At 68.7% G+C, this 351-nt stretch overlaps 1 protein-coding gene across 1 annotated transcript in view; it reads right to left on the minus strand.

Moving 5' to 3' along the window:
• FOXG1 (forkhead box G1) overlaps positions 1-345 on the minus strand; it is a 3,386-nt gene extending 3,041 nt beyond the window's left edge. The window contains 2 exon segments of the mRNA XM_014941618.1: positions 23-35; positions 89-345. Of these exon segments, the coding sequence (XP_014797104.1) occupies positions 23-35; positions 89-267 (192 nt within the window). The 5' untranslated portion in view covers positions 268-345.
• Between the last annotated feature and the right edge of the window lie 6 nt (positions 346-351).

The raw sequence follows: 351 nt of genomic DNA on the forward strand, positions 1-351 counted from the left end.
GGGGGCGGCGGCGGGGGGCGGCAGGAGGAGCTGGCCTTTCTCCTCGTCCTCCTCCTCGGCCGCGGCGGCTCGCTGGGGCTGCTGCTGCGGCGGCGGGTGGTGGTGGTGGTGGTGGTGGTGGTGATGGTGGTGGGGGTGGTGGCTGTTGTGGTGGCTGTGGCTGCTGTGGTTGTTGTCGCTCTGGACGGCTTCGGGCACCAGGCTGTTTATGCTAAAGGAGGATTTCGGCAGCATTTTCACTTCCTTCCTATCTCCCATGTCCAACATCACACACTAGTCTGAGGGGGAAAGTTGCGGCGGCCGGGGGAGCAGCGCGCGGGGCGGCGGAGGAGGCGGCGGCGGCGGCGGTGG

The sequence above is a fragment of the Calidris pugnax genome, unplaced genomic scaffold, assembly GCF_001431845.1.
Source record: "Calidris pugnax isolate Ruff unplaced genomic scaffold, ASM143184v1 scaffold56, whole genome shotgun sequence".
NCBI lineage: Eukaryota > Metazoa > Chordata > Aves > Charadriiformes > Scolopacidae > Calidris > Calidris pugnax.